This window comes from Ornithorhynchus anatinus, chromosome 14, assembly GCF_004115215.2.
Source record: "Ornithorhynchus anatinus isolate Pmale09 chromosome 14, mOrnAna1.pri.v4, whole genome shotgun sequence".
Lineage (NCBI taxonomy): Eukaryota > Metazoa > Chordata > Mammalia > Monotremata > Ornithorhynchidae > Ornithorhynchus > Ornithorhynchus anatinus.
In genome coordinates, this window is record NC_041741.1 from 1,933,793 (window position 1) to 1,955,261 (window position 21,469).

General features: G+C 55.0%; 1 protein-coding gene across 2 annotated transcripts in view; it reads left to right on the forward strand.

The window, feature by feature from the left end:
* The window catches only part of SLC35F4 (solute carrier family 35 member F4), a 67,492-nt gene that overhangs the window by 38,778 nt on the left and 7,245 nt on the right, over positions 1-21,469 (forward strand). The window contains exons 2-4 of one of the 2 annotated variants that reach the window (XM_029079161.1): positions 11,393-11,578; positions 13,545-13,842; positions 18,936-19,155. In XM_029079161.1, the coding sequence (XP_028934994.1) occupies positions 11,393-11,578; positions 13,545-13,842; positions 18,936-19,155 (704 nt within the window). The remainder of the gene's footprint in view (positions 1-11,392; positions 11,579-13,544; positions 13,843-18,935; positions 19,156-21,469) is intronic. The other variant, XM_029079162.1, reaches the window with a different exon arrangement.

Below are 21,469 nucleotides of genomic sequence, written 5' to 3' on the forward strand. Positions count from 1 at the left end.
AGGCAGCAGTCGCAGGAGAGCCTGAGAGAGGCACCGTCCACTCCCCTCTTTTAGTGACCCTTCGGGTGGCGGTGCAGTCTCGAGCCGCCCCCCGCCGCGGGCAAACGCGATGGAAATCGTAGCGGAGCCGAGCAGTTTCATTCTAGGACTTCCTGAGCGACGTTAGCGAGTCTGCCGGTATCACAGCTTTAAGATGAATCGGCTAATATTCAAAGCCCGTTTGAGTCCTTTCTCCTCGTCTCCAGTGCGTATCGTCTGGGCCACGTTGAAAACTCTCACGTGAAAAGTCGTGAAAAATGGCCCTAATAAGTAGAGTCGGAGGAATTTTTAATTTAGGGGTAAGCTGGCTGACTGCATTAGCTCAGCAGGCGGTGTCAGCTCAGCGGCAGTGCCGAGTTCTTTTCCGTCCTGTGGGTTCAGAGAGCCGTCCCCCGATTTTCCTCAGTTTGGATAAAAAAAAAAGCGCCACGCCACTGATTTGTGGGAAAACAACCTAGAGGCAAAGCATTCGTACCAAGACGCCTGAATAACCTTTCAATCGGTCGTATTTATTGAGCATTTGCTGTGTGTGGAGCACTGTATTAAATGCTTTGGATACTACAGTGTAACAGTTGCTGGACAAGTACCCTGCCCACAACGAGTTTACAGTCTAGAGAGGAGACAGATATTAAAATAAATATATATTGTAGAAGTACATAAGTACTGTGGGAATGAGGGAGGGGTGAATAAAAGGTGCAAATCCAAGTAAAAGAGCGGCGCGGAAGAGAGTGGGAGAAGAGGAAATGAGGGCTTAGTCGGGGAAGGCCTCTTAGAGGAGATTTGCCTCCAGTAAGACTTTGAAGGTGGCGAGAGTGATCATCCGTCGGATGTGAAGAGGAAGCAAAATGCACCGACCCATGATGGAACCTGCGAAGGGAGATGGAGTTCTAGACCAGAGGGAGGACATGGGTGAGGGTTTGGTGGCGAGATAGACATGATCAAGGTGCAGTGAGTAGGTTGGTGTTGGAGGAGGAAATCAGTTTGGTAAAGTAGGCGGGGGAAGGCTAATTGAGTGTTTGAAAGACAGCGATGAGGAGCTTCCGTTTGATGTGGACAAGGATGGGCAACCACTGGAGTTTCTTGAGGAAGGTTTAGTACCATTATGTATAGGGTTGGAAGTTCAATCCATCTGATATCATCTGATATTTACTGAGCACCCGCTGAATGCAGCACAAAGTGCTATACTGAGGGCTTGTGGGAGTCCATTAGAAGCAAGACACTCGTTCCCTGCCCTCAAGGAGCTTACACTCCAGAAGGGGAGAGAGGGAGAGAGGCAGAAAGTATTTACAGATAGTGGGAGTGGGAGGAAGAGCAAGGAGGTAGCATGAAGTAGAACAAGAATGCAGGAATCAGGCTGAAATAACTGAATCGAAAATCAAGTGTACAAATAAATGTAAAAGTGAAATGAAAAACGACCATATATACTGAAGTGTTGGGAACAGGAGTAAGATCCTTAAGCGTTAAGGAGGGCATTGGGTGGACGCGACTGGGCTGCTGTAAATTAATCAGGAAGTTGTTTCATTAATTGAATAAAAGCCCGTTTCCTCTTCCTTTTTTAAAACGAGAAGGAAGAGGAATCCCTGCGAGACAAAGTTCTTTACTTAACAGTGACTATAAGGATGCTGATTTGGTGGAAACCGTTCACTCCATGACCTATTGATTTTCAGTGGGTTTAAAGTCATTCGCCAATCAGCGGTTTCGCAGAGTGTCTCCTGTGTTGGAGTATTGTAGTACGCAATGGGAAGGAGTCCAATTAAGGTGAAAGAGCCCATCCCTTGCCTCTAGGAGTTGTCGGTCCTTTTGGTCCCCGGTTTTCCCAGCACCTTCCTTCCCCCTCACACATGGAGGGTCACACATGGGACCCAAAGTTTCTTCTGCCCCTTGGCTCATCCCGTAAAGCCACGTTACCCCTCTAAGGCGTAGGCGTACGATTGAATGAATAGGTTCTGCGTCTGAATAGAATGCCATTTCCTAGGTTGTTATGCTGTGGTAGCGATGGGATTTGCTAAGCAGCTACTGGATCCGAGGCCCTGTGGCAGATGTTCGATCAAAGTGGCATCTTGTGATAAAGACGCAGATCTGGAGGTTTAAATCATTTTGTCGGGATGCTCTGCATTCAGTCAGTCTACGTACCAGGCGCCTGCTGGGGGCAGGCACTGAATTAAGCGCTGGGAAGAGGGTAGCAGGATCAAACTGAAGCAGAGTGGCCTAGTGGAAAGACCACTGGTTAAAGGACGTGGGTTCCAATCCCATCTCTGCCACTTGTGTAAGCTGGGGCAAGTCACATCCCTTCTCTGGGCCTCAGTTTCCTCATCTGTTCAATGGGGATTAAGACTATGAGTCCCACGTGGGACAGGGACTGTGTCCAACCTGATTAGCTAGTATCTACTCCAGCATTTAGTGTGCGGTGCCTAATATGTAGTCAGCCCCTAAAAAATACCAGATGCCTAGTTTTTCCCCTCAAGGAGTTTACATTTTAGTGGGGGAAGATTACATTTACTCTAAAGTTGCGTCACTGCTGTACATTCCGGGGAAAGGAATGCCTTTCTATCAAAAAGTAGAGACACACCTACCTACTAATAAACAGTAGCTCATGGCTAGAGGTGATTTAATTTAAAAAATCCATGCAATTGGTATGGCAAATAGATTTTTTTTTCCCTAAAAGAGCACACTTCTGTGAAAGATATTTTAAATGCTCCTTTTACAGACACTCCTCCACCCCGTCAGGTTTTTAAATGGTGTTGTCTTCCACAAGCTCTGAACGTAAGTGAAAACATCTCCCAACCTCATCTCTGGTCACTCTGCACATTTCTAGAAAATCACAGCGCTGGCGGTCGTGCCCTGCCATAAACCATCCTGACTTTGGAGCTGAATTGCAGGCTGGAGGACGGAATTTGTTGTTTTTTTTAAAATGAAGGGAGATCTTACTGTGTTCAGGGTCCAGGGCTGGGAGCTTCTCTCCTCGTCCCAATGGACTCACATGGATCCAGTATAGGGAGCCAGTGTGGCCTAGTGGAAAGAGCCCGGGCCTGGGAATCAGAGCACCTGGGTTCTATTCCCGCCTCTGTCACTTGTCTGCTGTGAGACCTTGGACAAGTCACTTCACTTCTCTGGGCCTCAGTTACTTCCTCTGTAAAAAGAGAAGCAGTGTGTCTCAGTGGAAAGAGCACGGGTTTAGGACTCACAGGTCATGGGTTCTAATCCCGGCTCTGCCACCCGTCAGCTGGGTGACTTTGGGCAAATCACTTAACTTCTTGGTGCCTCAATTACCTCGTCTGTAAAATGGGGATGAAGACTATGAGTCTCACGTGGGACCACCTGATTACCCTGTATCTCCCCCAAGCACTTAGAACAGTGCTTGGCACATAGTAAGCGCTTAACAAATACCAACATTATTATTATTATTAATAAAATGGGGATTCAATCCCTCTCCCTCCCCTTAGACTGTGAGACCTTCTTGGGACTCATCCGATTACCTTGGATCAGCGTAAAACGGTGCTTAGAACATAATAAGCACTTAACAAATGCCATAATTAATCATTATTATTATTCATCGCCCAAGTCATTTCACATTACTTCCTTCTCCAGTATTTCCTTGAAGCACCTTTAAGGCTGAGCTGGGCACGATACACAGCCAATCTCAAAAAGCCCTTGAGGAGCTGTGTTACTTCTGTACAGTTCCACTTGCTCACTCTTCTATTTCAGCACTTAATCATCCACCTAGCCACCTCTCCAGTCCCTTCTTTCTCCTTAGCGGTAAATCATTTTACGTCTGCCTACCCCGCTGGATCGGAAGCTTCTTGAGGGCAGAGAGCACGTCTGACGCTACTGAACTCTCCCAAGGACTTAGTGCAGTGCTCTGCACACCGTAAGTGCTCAGTCAATACTCTCTGACGACTGATGTGACAAAAAAACCCCGAAACTCTGCTGAAAGAAATAGCCATTTGAATCGGTCTTCATAGCAGAGCCAGGAAACGAAGGGTTAAAACTCCATTTGTCCTTGTTTTCCCTAAATATTAGAGTAGCGTAGAAATAGTGGGGCATTTTTAAGCGCCATATGGAGAGGCATGATTGCACACGGCGACATGATGGCTCGACACGAGGCTCCGAAGTGATTTAAATATATTCACCAAAATCAAAACGGCTCGTCGGCTTTCACAAACGTACCCACAATTCCTGAAAACCAGTTTCCCGGCGGCTGCCGGAAGCCGGCGGCCTCGACGTGCTGACCCAGAAGGTGCTCGCCTGCCCCTGGACGGATGAGCACAGAGGAGGTTCAGGTGCCGTCCAAAAGCCAGAAGGTCTTTTGCGAGGCGGCAGCCCGGTCTAGGGGAAAGAGCACGGGGTCCGGGAGTCCAGAGACGGACAGAAGGTCTAATCCTGGCTGCGTCACTGGCCGGCTGTGGGACCTTGGATGAGTCTCTCGGCCTTTCCAGGCCACAGTTCCCTCACCTGTAAAATGGGGGTCAGATCCCCGTTGTCCCTCCCTCCCTCTTAGACTGCAGGATGATCTTATATCCCGCCCTCAGCCCCGAGCACACAGTGCTTAATAAATGACACAGTTATTACTGCCTTCTATTTATGGAGCAGGCTCTCGTCTCAGGCGTGCGGCATTATAATGCAAGTTACGCCCAGCCCTCTAAACCCCAAATTCATATTCCCGTGGTGCTTTTCCTGGCTAATCAGTATTCTGTGTTCTCACCAGCAGATCTGGATTTCATTAACTCCCTTCCCATCAATCCCAGAGTTTCACTGGTTCGCCAACTAGAAAAGAGAGGATCGTCTGAGCACAGAGAAATAAGGCTTCCTTTGAACGCGGTCCAAGTTGGAAGTGATCTCTATGTGTGTGTGAGAGTGTGTGCGCGGGTGCACAGGCAGAGTCCGAAGGCGGTTCCTTGGGACACAGAAAATGGAGCTCCCGCAGCGTCTTCCGAACAATTTCTGACCCCCGGCCACAGACGGCCGAGGCCCAGGGCCACATCGCCACCGTGTCAGACAGAATACCCCCAGAGGGTTAAGAAACATTCCTCCAGAACGGGGGAAGTAACGTGGCCCAGTGGAGAGAGAACAAGCCTGGGAGTCAGAAGGACCTGGGTTCTAATCCCAGCTCTGCCGCTTGTCTGCTGGGTGACCTTGGGAAAATCACTTAGCTTCTCTGTGCCTCCCGTTACCACAGCTATAAAATGGGGACTAAGACTGGGAGCCCCACATGGGACCCAGACTCTGTCCAACCTGATTACCTTGTATATAACTCTGCGCTTCATACAGTGCCTAGCACATTCATTCTTTCGTTCAGTTGTATTTGTTGACTACTGTGTGCAAAGCACTGTATTAAGCCCTGGGGAGAGTACATTACAACAACAGACACATTCCCTGCCCAAAATCAAGCTCACATAGTGAGCACTTAACAAATAACATTAAAAACAAGCAAACAAAAACAAACAAGCATGAGCAAGTCAGTTCACTTCTCTGTGCCTCAATTACATCATCTGTAAAATGGGGATTAAGACCGTGAGTCCCATGTGGGTCAGGTCCTCTGTCCAACCCGACTTTATCTACCCCAGTGCTTGGCCCGGAGTAAGCGCTTAGCAAGTACCATAAAAAACAACAGGGTACCTCTCGCCTCCTTCCACAACACAGAGCGAGAGCCGCCCCGTGCACTCGGTGAACGTAGCTTGACTATCCGTCGGCCCCTCTGTGGGCCTGCAGTTTGCAAAGATCCCCAGCGTGGTTATATCGTACTCTCCTAAGTGCTTAGGACAGTGCTTTGGACGCATTAAGTGCTCAATAAATACGATCGAATGAACGAATAAGGTTTTATGCAGCCGATGGGTTGCTCTGAGGGGCAGCCGAGGGAGGGAGTTTCTGTGTTGGAGCAAATATCTGGTCGAGGAATAACTGCTTCCCTGGGGAAGCGCCAAAGATGTCCCCGGAGGCCCAGCTGGAAAAACGTTGTTCGGATTGGGTTTGGGCTTCCTTTTTGGGAATAACAGTTTGGGCTTGAGGGCCGGAACAAGCCGTGTTTGGCCACAGTGGGTGCAGTTCTCTGGGTCCACGTGTGCTAGAACAGTCTACTGACTTAAAAAGAGTGGAAGGTGAATCGTGTAACCTGAGCAGGAGGGGGTGGGAATCTAAGGAACAGCGCCATACGAAAGGGAAATTTTGAGCTGAAAAGAGGGTCTTTCGTTCTTGACCCGATAAGTGGGGATCGGAGGCTGCTTTCCGTGTGATATTCCATATGTCTGCTTAAGACTCCTATTTGAATAAGTCTCTAAATTCCCCTATTTATAAGTTAAGCATCTCCTCACTGAGATAAAGAGCCCTAGCTTATGTGTCTGCTAGGTTATGTTTGTATCTGCCCCCAGGGCTTTGCACAGTGCTCAGCATAAACACTCAACGAAATAAGCCCTGTCACTAAGGAACAAAGAAATCCCATCTCTTCCTATGCTGTGGTTCTTTAAGAGGGCAGACAGATCAGTCAGGATGGCAAAGACTGTCTAGCTCCTGTTGGGATCTGCCCAGTGCTCAGTACCGAGGTGTATTTCTCATGTAGCGCCGTTATTTCTGCCGTAGCGTCATGGGGATATGGAGGTGTTTTTCAAGGCCCTTGGGAGACTCTTGTTGCGGTGACCACTGACTTCATGGGACTGAACGGTTTGGGGTCGTAGAGCAGGTAGATGGCTTGAAAATGCCACATGATGGTCATTTTTCATAAAATTCCTGAATTATCATTATGTCTGTGGCTAGGGACTGTGTCCAACGCCATTATCTTGTTAGTATGCTTAGTATGGTGTCTGGCACATAGTAAGTGCTTAACAAATACCATAAAAAAGATTTCAGCGTCTCTCTCTCCCCCGCTGGCTCCCTGTAAGCTCCTTGAGTGTAGGGTTCGTGCCTTCCGTCTCTATTTTAATAATAATAAAACGTAATAATGATGGTACTTAAGCGCTTACTATGTGCCAAGCACTGTTCTAAGCCCTGAGGGAGATACAAGGTAATGAGGTTGTCCCAAGTGGGGCTCCCAGTCTTCAGCCCCATTTACAGACGAGGTGAGGCACAGAGAAATTAAGTGACTTGCCCCGAGTCACACAGCCACACTTATCAGCGGCGGAGCCGGGATCAGAACCCCCAACCTCTAACTCCCAGGCCCGGGCTCTTTGCTCCGCGTTCAGGTGACGCAAATGATCGTTCGTGGAGTCCCACCCCGTAAACTGGCGAGCCCAGCCGCCTCGGAGTGGCCAAAACGAACCCCCGGTTAGCAGTGGCGCACCGGCTACAGAAATTGTCCTACGTTGTCAGTTGAGGGGTTTTAAGTGGATGCCGTCGGCCATGTGGGGCTGCCTCATTGAGAACGAGTTCAGTCAGCACAGAGTCAGATTCAAGTTGTTGGGAATCCCTAAAAGCTTTCCTAGAGAGAGAGCCCGGCCATTATGATCCTATTTATGCCGGTTGGCCCCAGTCCAATTAGAGGCATTAACTTTAGAGAAGCAGCATGGCCTACCGGGTGGAGCAGGGGCCCGGGAGTCACCAGGACCCGGGTTCTAATGCCGACTCTGCCACTCGTCTGCCGTGTGAAGTCGCTTCACTTCTCTGTGCCTCAGTTGCCACTGTAAAATAGGGATTGAGACCTCATTGTAAAATGGGGATTGAGACCGTGAGCCCCATGTGGGACGGGGACCGTATCCAACCCGATTTTGCTTCGTTCGGTGCCTGGAACGTAGCACTTAACAAATACCATCATTATTATTGTCTGCCGTGTGACCTGGAGCAAGTCACTTCACTTCTCTGGGCCTCAGTTCTCTCATGTGTCCCAGGGGAATGGTAACTGTGAGCCCCATGTGAGACATGGACTGTGTCCAACCAGATTAGCTCGTATCAACCCCAGTTTCTGGTTCACAATAAGTGCTTAACAAATACCAACCCATCCCCTCCCCAGATAAAAAAAGAAAACAAAAGAAAAAACAACCAAACGGGAGAACATCTTCTAGATGGGTCCCCTGCTCTCCCCAAACAGCTACCACCAGTTGGTTCAAGGTTCAAGGCCCATTGTAACAGCCTCCCCTCTGGCCTCCCGGCCTCCAGCCTCTCCCCACCCACCGTGCCCGAACGATCCACCTGCCACCTGCTACTTCCGGCACCTTCTTCTCTAAATGTCTGCCCTCCCCACATCTCTCCATTCCTTAAAACCTTCCAGCGGCTTCCCGCGTCCCTCTGCATCCGAGGAAGAGTCTTCACCCGGTAGCTTGCTAGCTCGGTGCCTCCCAAACCAGCCTTCTGCCTGCAGCTCACTCTCCAGGCCCCCACCTCGTCCTCTCGCTCACGCCGTGGCGAATGGCCACAGGGAGTACCGGGTGGCAGGCCGGGGGGAAGCCGGGGTGGTGGTGTCTGATTTCTGGGTTCCCTGTGAACGCTTTAACCTTCAAGAGGTGCCCTAGCTTCGTTTGAGGTTGTTGCTGAGATCACAGCTTCCTCGGATCCGCTAAAGACTCCTCCTCTGGGCCCGGCTCCGGCCCCCAAACTGTTGCTAATAATAATAATAGTAATAATTGTGGCATTGGTTAAGCGCTTACTGTGTGCCGGGCACTGTACTAGGCACTAGGGTGGATCCAAGCCAATCGGGGTGGACACGGTCCCTGCCCCGTGCGGGGCTCACAGTCGCAATCCTCATTTTACAGAAGAGGTAACCGAGGCCCAGAGAAGTGAAGTGGCCCGCCCAAGGTCACCCAGAAGACAGGTAGCTGTTGTTGCCGGTCGGGAACACGGCATTAATATTTTGTGAATTGGTCCGTGGCCTCATGGTTTAAAAGCCCGACTCATGAGCCAAGGAGGAGATGAATGCAGTCCATTAGAGCTGGCAGGGGCTGGGGGATGGGGAACGGTGGGGGGAAAGCTCCGTTGGGCACCACCCCTGGCGTTGGGGGGCTGCAGGGTGATCGAGGCCATATGGGGACAAGGCTGGCAGAGCACTTCCAGTGCAGAGGGGAATATCTCCCCCACACTGCTTAACTCCCTCTTCGAACCCCCTGTTGCCTCACCCCCGTCCCCCGCCCCCCATCCCTTAATGACCTGGCCACGTACTTTATTGATAAAATTGAAAAATTGAAACCCTCAGGTGTGACCTTCCTAAAGTCTCCCCTGTCCCCTCTCCAGCCCCTCCCTCGTCCTCCTGCCCCTTCTTCACTCTCCCAGCAGTATCTCGAGAGATCTCCCACCTCCTCTCAGAATCTGCCCCCTCCAACTTCCAACCCCATCCCTTTGCACCCTGTCAAAACACTTGTTCCCTCTCATCTTCCATCCCTGACCTCCCCCTTCAACCATTCAGTTTCCAGGGGCTCCTTCCCCACTGCTTTCAAACCTGCTCTCCCTCCCTTGACCCCACGGCTCCCTTCCCGTTATCTCCCCATCTCCCTCCTCCAGTTCTCTCCTTGACCCCCTCCAATCTGGCTTCCACTCCCTTCACTCCGTGGAAACTGCCCTCTCTAAAGTCCCCAGTGACTTCTGTCCTTCCACCGGCCCAGGCCCGCTCACCGGAAAGACCCTTCTGCCACCGGACCCCGAGGCTTCTCCAGGTCGGCCAGGGCGGGAGTCTCATCCCAGGAATCCGACGGCCCGGACGTACCACGCCTCCGGCCCCACGGTGGGAGTGACATGGGAGGCTTGCCACAAGACACTGAGCTTTACTTAACACAAACTGGCTCCCCTCGCCTCACCTCCTCCTAAAGGCCTTCCCTGACTCACGACCCCGCACCGCGGATCTGACCACGGATGTGTTTATCCTCGTCCGGCCCTCAGCCCTTGGACCCGTCTGGACATTCGATTTCGCTTATTCCGACTGCCCGGCTTCTGAATATTTCTCTGTCGGTCTCCCCCGTTAGTGTGTAAGCTCCTTGAGGGCGGGGAACGTGGCTTGTGACTCTCCTGTACTGTCCCCGGCGCTCAGTGCCGCGGTCTGTTCGCTAACTAGCGTCAGGATCGATTTGGCTGGTTCCGGCGAAGGCAGTTGCTTTTCGCAGGCAATCACGGAAAGGTGTTTGTCCCTGTAGTAGCTAATATTTGCCAGAAACCGTATCAGATTGGACTTAAGATGTCTATCACTTGGGTAATTTGTTTTTATCTTGTCAGAATGCAACACGGTAACTTGTGATTATGCTAAACGGTGATTGCCAAGCTTTCCCCGTTCCCTTTATCGGCATAATTTCCATCTCTCTGGGGCCGAGAGTGTTTTAAAACCAGCTCCAGATGTGTTTTATCCTTCATTCCTCCTCCTGGTGGGTAAACTCTGTTCAAAAAATGCAGTGTGAGGCAGCAGGCCCCTTCCCCCCGCCACCAGCCACCCCCCACAGTTCCAAGAGGGAATTTCACGGCCGTGGAACGGTAGCAATGGCTATGAAAATTGCCTCGAATTTACTGCCAGCGGCGGCTCGAGAATTGCTTGGCTGCCCTTTTCTAATAATACCGACGGTATTTACTAAGCGCTTACTAGGTGCCAAGCACTGGGGTTGATCCAGGGTCGGCAGACCGGGCCCAGTCCCCGACCCCTTTGGGGCTCGCGGCCTGAGGGAGGGAGAGCGGGGGATCTTATATCCGTTCTACCGACGAGGAAACCGGAAGCTCAGAGAAGTGCAGTGACTTGCCCCGGGTCACACAGCAGGCCGAGGGCAGTGTCGGGACTAGAACCTGGGTCTCCTGGTGCCCCACATCCCACCTCGGGCAGGATGGAGAGAGGAGCTGGAGAGGATGGGTTTGGCTTGGGGGAAATGGCTAAGTTAAGCTGCAAGGCCTGTGGGGTCAGAGGCCGTTCAGCTTGATGCAAGAGGGAGTTCTCAACCCGCCGAGGTGTCATTTGCTCCGCGTGGTCTGGTGAATAAAACAGGGGCTTAGGAATCAGAGGACCTGAGTTCTAATCCTTCTGCTTGTCTGCCGTGTGACCCCGGGCAAGTCGCTTCACTTCTCTGGGCCTCAGTTCCCTCATCTGTAAAATGGGGATTAAGGCTGTGAGCCCCATGTGGGACGGGGACTGTGTCCAACCTGATTACCTTGTAGCTAACCCCAGTGCTCAGAACAGTGCTTGGGACACAGTAAGTGCTTAAAAAATACCATAATTATTATTATTATTAGAGTGCAAGCTCTTTGTGGGCAGGGAACATCTTAGGCTCCTGTTGGACTCTTGCAAGTGTGAGTACGGGGCTCTGCGTTGGGCAGGCCCCTGGGACGTACCACCGCTATCCCTACCGGAGCATCTCTCTCCCCGCCCCCTGCCTCCCCTCACGCGGCAACTCATCGACGAGCGATGGGTCGACTGCACCTCCTCCTCCAGGAGGTCCACGGACTCACGTGAGCCTTTTCTCTCCAGGAGCCTCCCGGGCATCGGTCTCGCGGTGCAAGCCCGGAGCCAGCTGCGCCGGCGCCCACGGGAGCATCAAGCAGCTGTCTCCGCTCACCGCCGCCCAGGACTCGGCCACCCCCATCCTGGAACTCCAGAGCCGCGGCCCCGCGGGGATCTGCGGGCTCGGCAGAGGGGAGAGACCCAGCAGATCCGGTAAGCTCTTCTGCCCCGTGCCCGGCGCCGCAGGGGGCAGGGGAAGGGCGGGGCCGGGTGGGGAGCAGAAGGGGCGAGAGGAGGGAGATCAACGGGGTCAAGGAGAGAAGGCGGGCAGAGGAGGGAAAGGCATCAGGAAAGGGGCAAGAAGCGGCTCGGCCGCTGGAGGCCCCCACCTGCTCGGACCCCTGACCCCGAGCCCCTTCCTGAGTTCATCTGACGGAATGAGAGGCGGTGGACGCCCAGTTCAACGTGGAGATTTCAATCCCACCCAGATTCCCCCACAGAGCGCTGGCCATTGAGCCACAGGGTCTGGCGAGGGGAAGACCCGGGCGAGGGCTCCAGATTGAGGCAGAAACCCCGATCGAGAAATCCTGCTTCCATCCGGCTCCAAGCCGGACGCAGCCCTGAGCAGGCCGTGCGGGCACCTATCTAGCCTCGGGCTCCCGGTGGCCCGGTTGGCTAGGAGAGCCCCTGCCCGGAATCGGGGTCAGAATCGCAGGCCAGGCGTGAGATCGGGGCGTGCGAGAAATGCCCCTGAGGTACCGTAACGCCGCCCGGTCAGCGCGGTGGGGCCGAGCCAGGCCTAGCCTCCCGGAAGGAGCGGTCATTTTCTCCCAGAGGTTAATGAACAACGAGCTGCAGATAAATATAGACCAGAAATACAAGACGAGGAATTGGATTTTTCGAATGTGAACGTGTGGAGATATTTAATTTTTTTGACAGTGTATCTTTCACGTTCTATTTGGCAAAAGTCACCTGGTGCTATGAGACCAAAGAGGCATAATTATCTGATGCCAAACAGAGGACAAAGCGGCTGTTGAAATGGGCTTTTAATTTCCCAGTACAAGTCAAAGTATCACAGTGATTTGAAAGCACGGGCAAGGAGATAGAGAGTGAAAGGAAGGAGAGTTTGAGTTAAGAGAAATCTCGACTGAAGCGTCACAAAGTAAGGATGCTGTAAGAAATATCAATCCATCAATCGAATATATTGAGCGCTTTTCCGTGTGCAGGGTTATAAGAAATAACAGCATTAACACCCCCGGTGCTAAATGGAGAGTGTTTTAGCTGGAGGGGGTAAGGGTGGGGGGATTCTCTGTTTGTTAGAACAGCCGTGGCTTCAGATGGGCACCACTTTCAAAGTCCTCGGCCGGTTCAGGATGTGAACCTAGGTAGGCTGGAAAGCTAACCTAGATAAACTAGAGAACGAATCCGGGTAGACTAGAAAGCCAACCCAGAAAGACTAGGAGAACGCGTCCAGTTGAAGTAGAAAATTGAATCCCGTGAGCTGCCGGGAGCTGAGGGAGGCCGAGAGGTTCATCGGCAGATCTGTGTGACCTTGGACAAGTCACTTCACTCCTCTGGGCCTCATTACCTCGTCTGTAAAATGGAGATTGAGACGGTAAGCCCCACGTAGGACAGGAAGCTGATTTGCTCGTATCCATCCCGGCGCTTAGTAGAGAGTGCTTAAAAAATGCCGTAATTATTGTTATCTCAGGAATGTTCTAGAGCGGTGCTGTCTCGCCGCCAGCTGTGCGGGGAATCTCCAGGGGTGTTCTAGAGTGGAGCCGGCTCCGCACAACGCCCCCGTCCACGCAGCCACGCTTGAGGGGGCCGTGTGGGACAGCCAGTTGGGGAGGTGGGAAACGGACTTCCACCGTGGGTCCAGGGCCAAAGGGAGGATCCTCACAGGAGCGGCAGGAGCGGCGGACGGCAGACCTGGGAGGACCGAACGCTTGGAAGATGGAAGAGGACCGAGTTGGACTGCTTAGGGGTGGCCAGGGTGTTGTGATCCCAAGAGCCCGTCTCTCTGGCGGAGGCCCTTTCCCCCTGACCTCTCCTCCCCCTTCCCCACCCTCCCCCGGCCCCGAAGTCCCGGGCGACGCAGGCAGCCCCCGCCAGAGCTCGGGCCGCGGGAGAGCCGGCGGGGCCGGGAGGCTGACGGCCCGACGTTTCTCCTCCCCAGGAGAGGCCGGGGGCCAGGCCCTGGCGGAGAGCAGCAGCCAGGAGAGCGGAACCAAGACGCCCTGTCGGTCCTGCGCGTCGCTCTTCCTCCAGGTGGTCTGGGGCTTCCTGATCGTCCTGTCGGTGTCGTCCTCCTGGGTGGGGACCACGCAGATCGTCAAGATCACCTACAAGAACTTCTACTGCCCCTTTTTCATGACGTGGTTTTCCACAAACTGGAACATTCTGTTTTTCCCGGTCTATTATTCCGGACACCTGGCCACGGCCCAGGAGAGACAGTCCCCCATGAAAAAATTCCGGTAGGTGCCCGCGGGCCGATTTCAAACCCGGGTCCCGTCGGGGGCGGGGGAGTGTTATCCCGCTCGCCTGTCGTTTGGGCTTGCGGGGAGCTGGGTCTGGGGGGGGGTCGGGCTGGGGGCTCGTCCCGGGCCGTCCCCAAACCGACAGACTTTGGCTCGGGGTCGCGTGGGGTGGTCTGCCCGCTGTCAGACTGGTTCTAACTAGGCCTGCCAATGGGGCAGCGTCCAGGGCAGGTGACTGGAGCAGGCTTCCCCCCGCCGCCCCCCAGAGTCCGTCCATCTGACAGTCCAGGGGCTCTCTCAGGGGCTATCTTGTTCCCACCTGCTCTGCGGGGGGCATTTGTCCCGGACCGCTTGGTTCGGAGCGGCAGCAGACACCTCGGAACCCGGGATGTGAAATGCCCGGTCCGTAGAGAGCATCGTCGGCCCACCGCCGTCCCCCACGGTGGAGTCGGGAGAATCTGCCAGGGGAAGAGGGGTGGGGGTCCGTGAGAAGGGTAACGGTACCCCAGAAGCAGAGAATCCACTCTACTCCGCCTAGGAGATCAGATCAGTTTCACCCATTCAGTGAATGAGAGAGCGAGCGAGCGGTATTTGTCCAGGAAATTAGAAAGAGACACGGCTGGAGGTGAAACTCCCCCCCGAGGAGCGCGTGTGTGGCTGAAAAAGCCAACGTGGGACCCACGATCCCGCCCACATTGCACGCGCAGAAAGGCCGTTCTTTATATGGTCGTGTTTGAGGTCTGCGGGGGCTGGCGCCGTTTTTCTCTTTCTCCTCCTCGTGTCTCATCCCTTAAGAAGCTTTCGCGTGAAGAGAGCTGCTCCGTCCTTCAAAGCAGTCCCCTAGCCGGACCGTCCGGGGCAATGGCTCCCAGTTTTCAGCTAGCGTGCCTGAGGCTCTGCTTCACCGTAAAGCCCGAAAACGTTGCCTCTGCCCACCCTTCCGATTTCAGCCGTCCACGGGGCCGGGCATCCTGCCGTCGCCCTTACCGTCTTCACCCGTCCCACCCAGGGTCGCTGTGTCGAGGTGAGCCGAGGTGAGCAGGTCACGGGAGACTTGGTGGCGATCTCGTCCTGCCGTCTGATATTGAGTACGGCCCACAGGCGTCGATGATAGAACCGCTCAAGGAGCCGGATGTAGCGCCAGGGTGTTGTCCGGTCTCACGGCTGAACGGAAGATTGGTCAGCGCTTGGGCCCCGGAGACCTTTAGTGTGATCTGGAGTGTGCTGCCCTCCTCTGTCTGTCAGTCTCCAAAAGCATGTGTTGGCCCTCTTGATTCCGTTTTCTACTTCCACGTCTGTCGTTATGCCATCGGTCAGCGCGCTCTGTGGGTAGCAGAATTCTGTGCCAGTCTTTAGCTCTCCGTCGCCGGTACGAATTTTGGGTGGCGACGTATTCAGCAGTTTTCACCGGGCGCCGGCTCTGTGCAGAATATTGTGTCGGCTCTGTTCTGGATACCTCCTCTGTGCAGACTGCTCTACTGGGTATCTCCTGGACAAAACACTGTAGAAAGAGCTCGGGAGAGTACGATAAAAGTAAAACCCACGGGCCGTACCCTTAAGGTACTTACAACCTACTAGGCTTCTCCACCACCTTGAATCTGCAAAGCTATCTCTCTTTTTGTCGAACTTTAGCCTCTTAAGCATCCCTGTTAGGTAAGGGAAGGGAATGTATCATTTTAAATGGAGGTCCGCGTGGGCCAAGTGACTTGGCCGAGGTCGCACGGCAGGCCGGCGGCAGAGTTAGAACTAGAACCCGGGCTTCCCGACTCCCGGCCCCGGGCTCTCTCCACTAGGCCGCCCAATAGAAAGGAAAAAGGCCGATTACCAAGACGGAATGGTTGCGGCGAAACGGCTCCCGGAGAAAGCGTCGCAGCTAATGGCAAGGGCTGACCTCCCGCTCTCCGCCCGTCAATAATCGAGAGCGTCGGGAGCGGTAAAATCGGCCGGGGTGGCGTTAGGCGTGCGTCCGTGGAAACGGAAGCGATCTGAAGGGCCGAAATGCAATAAAAGGAATACACGACAGCCAGCTGTGTCGTTATCTGTGCGATTAAGTCTGCCCCAGCGGCCGCTGGAGATGGCTTTCTGTCCGGTGCCGGGACGCGGTCTCCTGTAGCTACCGGTTGGAGTCGTGTTAGGTGAGGATCGCGGGCTGACTGGCAGACACAAACACTCGGGGTTGTCTGGGCCCCGCCGCGCTGTAGGAGGACGGAGATCGGTGCGGAGGAGGCTGGAAGGAATAGTATGCGCGTGTGTGTGTGTGTGTGTGTGAGAGAGAGAGAAGGCAGAGAGAGAGATAATACCTTGATCTCCTTATAGCTCTATTATTCCCAAAGCGCACTCATATTACGTGTCTCATCTTTGTCCTCACGACATCCCCGGGAGGGAGGGAGAGCAGAGATCCCCTCCGTCCGTTTCCATGGCGGCCGGGCTCAAAGCCACCCCCAGCTCCTGCCCCAGCCACGGTCCGGAAACCCTTCCCGGGCGGCCCCAGGGCGAGGACTGGAGGGGTCAGGAGACGCGGGTTCTAGCCCCGTCTCTGCCCCCGGCCTGCCGCGTAACCACGGACAAGCCGCTTATCCCCATTTAACGGATGAGGAAACGGAGGTCCAGAGAAGTTACGATACCCTCCGCCCCTCGTTCCTGGACCGTGAGCCCTGTGGGGGACAGGGATTCTGTTGCTTCTCCCCCAGTGCTGAGCACAGAGTAAGCACTCGATTAATCCCATCGTCGTTATATACGGACAGAGGCGATTGCACTTCCGACTAAGTAGCGTGGTTCTTTGCCTCCAAAGAGCTCAGACCGCCGGGCCGGTAACGTCAAACTGTGCAGGTGCCATCGAGACCCTCGGTTTCCATGTGCTGCAGAGGCATGTGGAGGAGGAGGGGGAAGAGACGCCGGTGAGGGGAACCTCCCCAAGACACCCAGCACAGTCTCCACCCACCTCCACCTCCCTCCGCCAGGATTGTCTCAGGCTCGCTGCACCTCCGGGCTCCCCCTCGGGCACCAAGCTGGGTTTTCCCAGCCAGAATCCGTGGCAGAGTGAATGTGTCCGCACGAGCGCATTAGGATCCAGAGGATCGCCTCGTCCTTCCCACCGTTGGCAAGGATTAGGGGTCCGTACGTGTCGGCGGCACCGTCGGTATTTAACGATGACCCGCCCTGCGCGGGGCCCTGTGTTGCCGGGCGGAGCATCGTGCCGGGTGTCTGCCGAGGTTGGGACGTGCTGTGTCGGGTGCCTGTGGCGTGTGGGAGGTTGGACGGGGGGCCTGCTGTCTGGGCTGGGTACCTACTTTCTGTGAAACGCTGTGCCGAGTGCCCACTGTGAATGGAGGGAAGACTGTGCTAGATGCCTGGTGTGTGCAAAGGTGCCGTTGCTGGCTGCCTGTCTTGGATGGGACTCCGTGCTGGGCGCCTTCCATGACCAGAAGCCAGAGAACATTCGGGGAGAGCGGAAGGCACGGTCCCTGCCCTCCGGAAGCTTGCGATCCTCTGGGAGAGCGGCTTCTCCTCCTTTGGAGGCCCTGGGAGGGCGAATCGGCTGTGACTAAAAGTGAGTTTGCGGTGTTTCCTAAAGCGGCCCCGGGCCGGGTGACCGCGGAAGGCGGCCGGTCAGCGGCTGCCTGGTCCATCCGCCGGCCAGAACTCGTAGGAGCCGGCAGGACGTGGAGCCCGGGATGCTCCCTCGCTGGCCGACTGCGAGGACCCCGTCGGTGAGATCTGAGGCAGGATTTCACCAGCGGCGGCCGGAGTTCGGAAGTTCCCCAGGGTCCACTTTTTCAAGCGACCCGTTGGCCTCGGCCGGAGTGGCCCTCCCGGCTGTGGGGGCAGGGAGCGTTTCCTGAGGCAAAATCACTTCCTCCTCTCCTCACCCCTGACCTTTAGGGACCGGGGGTTTCGTTGCGGCCGACGGGCCCCAGCGGGAGAATAGCCAAGGTGAAAGGGAACCGGAATCAATGCCTGTGTGAGTCTTTAAACCCACCCCACCCCCTCCGACGTGGTCCACGACCCCCTACCCCGAGCAGACTTTCCCACCTACCCACCTGGAAATGCTTTTGCTGTGAAGCTTTAATGCCGCTAACGGCTGCCCCCTCCCAAGGGGCTGGCGACGATCTCTGCGTCTGTGACCCGAGCGCCGTCCGAGCCTGCCCCCGAGAGGCACCGTTTGTCCGGCTGCCGGGATCGAGCCGTCCAATCTACGACCACGAGACAGTCTTCTCAGCCTAAACCCAGGGCGGGCCTCGGCGCGGGGGTGTGTCCCCTTCTCTTTCTGCTGATAAAACACCTTATTTTTCCCCGCCTAGTCCGTGCTCCAGGGAACTCTGCCCAATGTCACGTGTGCTTCCCCCAAACAGATTTCTCTTCTCCAGTTTCCCACATGGCGAATCTCCCTTTCCTCGAGAACTAGTACTCCCAAGTGAAGTCAGAAGGTCGTGGGTTCTAATCGCGGCTTTTCCACCTGTCTGCTGTGTGACTTCGGGCGAGTCACTTCACTTCTCTGGGCCTCAGTTACCTCATCTGTGAAATGGGGATCGAGACGGTGAGCCCCACCTGGGACAGGGACTGCGTCCAACCGATCTGCTTGTGTCCATCCCGGCGCTTAGTACACTGCCTGGCACATAATAAGCGCTTAACAAACGAATACCACTATTATTATTATTATTGTTATTATCGTTAAGTCCTGACTTCACTCCTGAGTTCCGGCATTTCCAGATCGTGGGCCCGGCTCTCTGTACGCCTCTCCCAGCACGGTGGCCCAGTGCCACCTGAGCGCGTCTCCCTCGGGCATCTCGGAAGAGAGACCGAATGGCGGCGGAGGGGCTCCGTCCGGAGAGCTCCCGCACCCCAGGCTGCGCGACCCGCGTGGGGCCGGGGGAGGCTCGGGGCAGCCAACGTCGGAGCGCTCGCCGCCCCCGGGCGAAAAGCGTTTTCGGCAGAGTTTTCCCAGAACCCGCGTGAGGGAAGCCCGAAAACGGCCGAATCCCACCGGGTGCAGGGCCCCGGCGGGGCGACCCGGGCCCTGGCCGGAAGGAACGCCCACCCTAACTCACGGGGAGAACGAAACTGAGTACCAAACTGTCTTCTTTCCCCAGGGAATGCGGCCGGATCTTCGGAGAAGATGGCCTGACGCTGAAGCTCTTTCTTAAAAGGACTGCTCCCTTTTCTATTCTGTGGACTCTGACTAGTTACCTGTACTTACTGGCTTTAAAGAAGCTGACAGCCACAGACGCCTCTGCTCTCTTCTGCTGTAACAAAGCATTTGTCTTCTTGCTCTCTTGGATTGTGTTGAAAGACAGGTTCATGGGCGTAAGGGTAATGACACCTCTGGTTTTAAAACGGGCCTACCGGTCGCTTGTCCGGCCGGGGTCTAAAGGGAGGCTCTCCACGCTCCCCCGACCCCGGCTCTCCTCGGCGTTTCCGCTGAGCTTCCCGGGGCAGGTGGGAGTGTACGGGCCGCTGAGGGATCGCGAACAGCGGAGACGACAGGGCGGGGCAGGGTCCGGGGGTGGGGGGGTAAAGTGACACGTACCTCCTCCTTCTTGGGGGCCAGCGGCTTGGAAGGAGAGGAGGCCCCTCCTTTTCCAAATTGGTCGGACTCCGGCTGCCGAAGCAAACCCCCTTGGCTCCGTCTAGGCGGGTGCAGCAAACGATAGGTGAAATTCCCACGGATACACCGGGAATTTCCAATCCTAAACATCCGTCTGGGCTTTTCCAAGCCCCCTATCTCAGGACAGCCACTTCCGGACTGGAAGATCCCTATGGGCAGGGAACACGTCCACTGAGTCTGTCGTATTGTACTCTCCCGCAGGGCTGCTGTGCACGTAGTGGGCCAGAAGCAGCATGGCCTCGAGGGTAGAGCGTGGGCCTGGGATTCGGAAGAACCTGGGTTCTAATCCTAGGACTGGCACTTGGCTCCCGGGCGACCTTGGGCGAATCAGTTCGCGTCTCTGCGCCTCAGTTACGTTGTCGATTAAAATGGGGATTAAGATCGAGAGCCTCACGTGAGACAGGGACCGCGTCCAACCCGATTGCTTGTAGCCACCCCAGCGCTTACTACGGTGCCTGGCACATAGTAAGCACTTAACAAATGCCACTATTATTATTATCATAGAATGCGATCGATAATACCATGGATTGCACCAAAATCTGGGGGGTAGAATTCAGTCCAGCAGTGACCTTTGGTAGCTGTGACGCACGGTACTAGGGGCTTTTTTTTATGGTACTTACGAAGCATTTACTATGTGCCACACACTGTATTAAGTCCTGAGATAGATACAAACTAATAAGGTTGGGGACAGTCCACGTCCCACGGGGGCTCACAGTCTTCATCGCCATTTTACAGATGAGGGAACCGAGGCCCAGAGAAGTGAAGTGACTTGCCCAAAATCACACTCGGACACATGGCCGAGCGGGATTAGGACCCAGGGCTCGGGAGAAGGATACAGCGGAAGCGAGGCGTCTCATTCCCTGCCCTGGAGACGACACTGGCAGGCCGACAGAAATCGTTCAGAAATAGAGGGGTGGGGGCAGTCGAGTGGAGAGGCCCCCTCTCTGCAGCAGGAACGGGGACGTTGTCCTCTTCCCCCCGCCTCCGCCGGGGGGGTCCCAGCCACGTCCTGCCCACAACCCCCCAACTCCGGCCCGATGAGAAAAGGGATCCCGCCTCTCCCGCCGCAGAGGGGTGTCGGGGCGCTTCTAACGATGCTCCTAACCAGGCCACGGAACACCAGATGCTACCAGACCCCACTCAGCGTTTTGCCTTCTGGCAGCGTCAGCAGTTCCTTCCCCCCGAGACACATTGGGGGCAGATATAATTAGATCATCCGAGCGATCACGGCCCCGGCCAAGTAAACGCATCTCCGGCCGTCCGGCGCGTCGCTTCCGGGCGGCAAAGAGAAGGGCTCCCTTCCCGGACTCCCTCCCGACGGTCGGCCGATCCATCCCCGCGGGGGACGTACCGAGCGCCTCTTGAGGGCCGGGCCTTGGGGCTCGGGAGAGGGCAGCGGAAGCGAGACGCACGGTCCCTGCCCTCGGGGAGCTTCCCGTCTAGAAGCGTCGATCCGCTTCTTCCCTAGTGCCGGTTGTTTTAGATGGTAAATGCGTATCTGTCACTGCGCCTATCATCTGCTTTATCCCGGAGAAACCGTGACAGGTGAAGAAAGTGTGCTCGAGTTGCCCGCTAAATTTTCTTTTGGCTTCAGTGAACCTTTGAAAAGTCGTTGGAGAGAATGACGGGGGTATTTCTTGAAGCAGGGACTATCTGCCAGGCCCCTCTGCTGAGCACGAGGACAGATTCCAGATAATTAGGTCAGACCCAGGCCCTGCCCCACTAGGTCGGAATCAAAGAGGGAGGGAAAGCAGTTACTCTATTCCCATTTTACAGGGGAGGGGAGCGAGGCACAGAGAAGCTAAGTGACTTATCCCGGATCGCACAGCGGACGGCGGAGCCGGGACTAGAACTCTCCTGACTCCCAGTTCTGTGCTCTTTCCACCGAGTGCCGACGGAGCAGAGGAGACAGCCTCCTAAAACATGGTTACCATCTACTGGGGTGCCGGTTGGTCGACAGTGTTATCCCCTCTAGATTTCCATAGTCAGTCGGGGAAGCAGAATGGGCAAAAATTACTT